The 2,780-nt window shown below is 60.8% G+C and overlaps 1 protein-coding gene across 1 annotated transcript in view; it reads right to left on the bottom strand.

Moving 5' to 3' along the window:
* TP73 (tumor protein p73) overlaps positions 1 to 2,780 on the bottom strand; it is a 40,784-nt gene that overhangs the window by 17,876 nt on the left and 20,128 nt on the right. Inside the window, exon 4 of the mRNA XM_009639440.2 lies at positions 2,179 to 2,424. Within this exon, the coding sequence (XP_009637735.2) occupies positions 2,179 to 2,424 (246 nt within the window). The remainder of the gene's footprint in view (positions 1 to 2,178; positions 2,425 to 2,780) is intronic.

Raw genomic sequence — 2,780 nt, 5'->3', positions numbered from 1 at the left:
ATGGGCTGAGCTTGGCTTAGGGTTGTGGATCCCCGGTGGCTGGGATGGCTCCAGCGAGGGAAGGCGGCTGTCACAGCTCCCTCGCCATGCAGGGCTGCCTCGGGGAGCCCCTTGCTGCTCCCTCTGCTCTTCCAGGGCGGAACAACCGGCCAAAACCACCTTGGTGCCTTTTCCAATTTACTCCCTGCAGCTGCAACATGCGCCGTACGGGACGAGGGAAGGGGGTTTCCTTACTGCTAATTAAAGTGAGCACCGAGCATATCTGTAGTGGGTGCTCTCTCCGTCTTTTGATGTGCATGGGTCCCCCCTGCCTGCAGCACTGTCCGAGGGTGTCCTGCAGCTCCCGGCCTTGCCCGCGGCCGTGTCCGCTCCATCCCCAAGCCATCTCCCCAGCACTGCTAGCTGGGGACAGTGTCCCTCCACGCCGGGACAGCTGGGACGAGCCGCCCTGCATCACTGTGGGTTTGGTTTCCATTCGGATGCTTTTGTGGCACGGGGATGCCTCCTTTCCCTGTGCGGGTCCTGTGCAGCTTTAATTCCAACTGATCTGAATTATCCCCCCGTAGGGATGGGGTTGGGCTGGAGTCACATCCTACCCTGAGGACCTTCAGTTTACGCAGAGCCTAATGAAATGCATCCTTCAGCAACATCTTGCAAGGAGAGACAGTGGAAAAGAGTGAAGATCCTTTTCTGAAGACCCTACGAGGCCAAGCCGTATTTAACCACAGTGCTGGTCCCAAGCCCCTGGTCAGCACAACTCAGCGGTGAAGCTGTGAACCTCGGGTGACCGGACACGGGGAAGCTGCTCCGCTGCCCCAGCCATGAATCTGGCTGCATTCAAACACCAGCTCGCTGCCGGCTTGCTGCCGGTTTGGAGCGGAGCAGCACCCGCCGGCCGCGGCCCGGGGTCTGCCTGCACAAAAGCAGCCGGAGAGGCTTTCTCTCTACCACGGGAAGGGCTGTCCTGGCAATTAAAAAAATCAGCTTCCCAAACCAGAAGTCATTATCGCCCCTCGGGCTGATCTGTCGCTCCTGGTCTGCTCTGCCTGTTTCGTGATAATGTCAAAACCGCAGCCCCCGAGGAAACCCCGTTGCTCCCTCGTGTCAGTGGTCTGCTCCCAGTCTTTCTGCTCTGCTAGTGTTTCCCGGAGGAGAAAACCCGCCTGCCTCAAGCGTGCCGGTGGTGAGCAGCTCTCCCAGGTGCTCAGGGAGGCGTCTGCTGCAGAAATGCCTCCGACACCGGCTGCAAGTGCTTGATAATGTCAAAACCGCAGCCCCCGAGGAAACCCCGTTGCTCCCTCGTGTCAGTGGTCTGCTCCCAGTCTTTCTGCTCTGCTAGTGTTTCCCGGAGGAGAAAACCCGCCTGCCTCAAGCGTGCCGGTGGTGAGCAGCTCTCCCAGGTGCTCAGGGAGGCGTCTGCTGCAGAAATGCCTCCGACACCGGCCACAAGTGCTGTTTGTTGTTAAAAACAGGGACCCTGGAGCCTGGATGTGAACTTCGGGCGTTTTGCCACAAAAAGCAAAGCAGCCGTCGTACGCTGTGCCCGGTTCCCGGGTCCCTGAGCCGCAGGGGACTCCTCTGCCGGGCTGCAGGCGTGCGGTCAGATGGGCAGGGGACCAAACCTGCACCTCTGCTCCCGAGGACCAGGCTGCTGCGCCCCCATCCCAGGCGGCACGATGCCGTGCAGCGACCCCTCCGTCATTAAAAAAAACCTACTCTGCTGTTTTGCCGTGACTTCTGGAGATTAAGTCACTCTGCCGATACGAGGTAAATGACAAGCAAGAATTCAGGGCGAAGCTGGAAACGGCCCCAGCGGATGCGAGGAAAAGTCCGTTTCGCCCGCTGCCTCGCCTCCGACAGCAGTCGCTGGCAAACGCGTAGGGAAGCACCTCGAGAGCAAGGCAGGTGCTTCCCCGGGAGGTTTCTACAGCCTTGCAGTTTTTGGGGATGTCTAACTGCCGTTTAGGGGATCGCTACCGGAGGTGTTACGCTTAAACCGCTGTGCCTTTTGGACACCCCCCTGGAAAGCAAGCGCTGATGTTCCCTGCCCGATGTGCTGCCCGGGGCCGCCCGTGCAGGCGAAGTCCCCGCCGGGTGGTGGCTGCGTCAGGCCGCCCCAAACCACCGCCAGCCGTAGCAAGCATCCCTCTAGCGAAGGGAAGAAGACATGCGACTTACTGTCCAGGTGGCTGACTTGGCGGTGCTGGACTGCTGGAAGGTCACCTCGAAGTGGTGGGGACCGGGGTAGTCGGTGTTGGAGGGGATGACAGGAGCTGGGGACATGGCGTCGAAGGTGGAGCTGGGCTGCGAGTAGGGCGAATGCGTTGGGACATTGGAGGTGTGCTCGGAGCTGTAGGGGCTGGTGGAGGCTGCTCGGCTGCCGATGCTCTGATCCATGCTGTTGTTCAGCAAATTGAACTGGGACTGGAGGAAGGGAAAAGGGGAGGAGGGAAAAAAGAAAACACCAGCCAGTTTAGAGATGGAAACCTCAGCCAGGCTTCCCCGGGCTCCGGGTGTCCTGTTACAGCCTCCTTAAAGGGCCAGCGTGCGGGAAAGCCGGCCAAAATTGCTGCCCTGGGTCGCTTGGGGTTTGGAACAGGTCACCGCTTGCGCGAGGGATAACCCCAGTCCTCCTAGATCACCCCCGGCCACCCGCCCCGGCCGCGCTGGAGGCAGCGCGGTGCCGAGATCCCCGGATTCCTAGCGCTCCCGGCTGCGCAAAGCCGCTCTTTTGCCGGCGGGGGACGGGGCAGGGGTTTTCTGGGGTTTGCTCGGGCGCG

Source organism: Egretta garzetta, unplaced genomic scaffold (genome assembly GCF_000687185.1).
Source record: "Egretta garzetta isolate BGI_Z169 unplaced genomic scaffold, ASM68718v1 scaffold535, whole genome shotgun sequence".
In the NCBI taxonomy this organism is placed as follows: domain Eukaryota; kingdom Metazoa; phylum Chordata; class Aves; order Pelecaniformes; family Ardeidae; genus Egretta; species Egretta garzetta.
The sequence above is the reverse complement of the archived record's forward strand: the minus strand, read 5'-3'. Positions and strand labels throughout refer to the sequence as shown.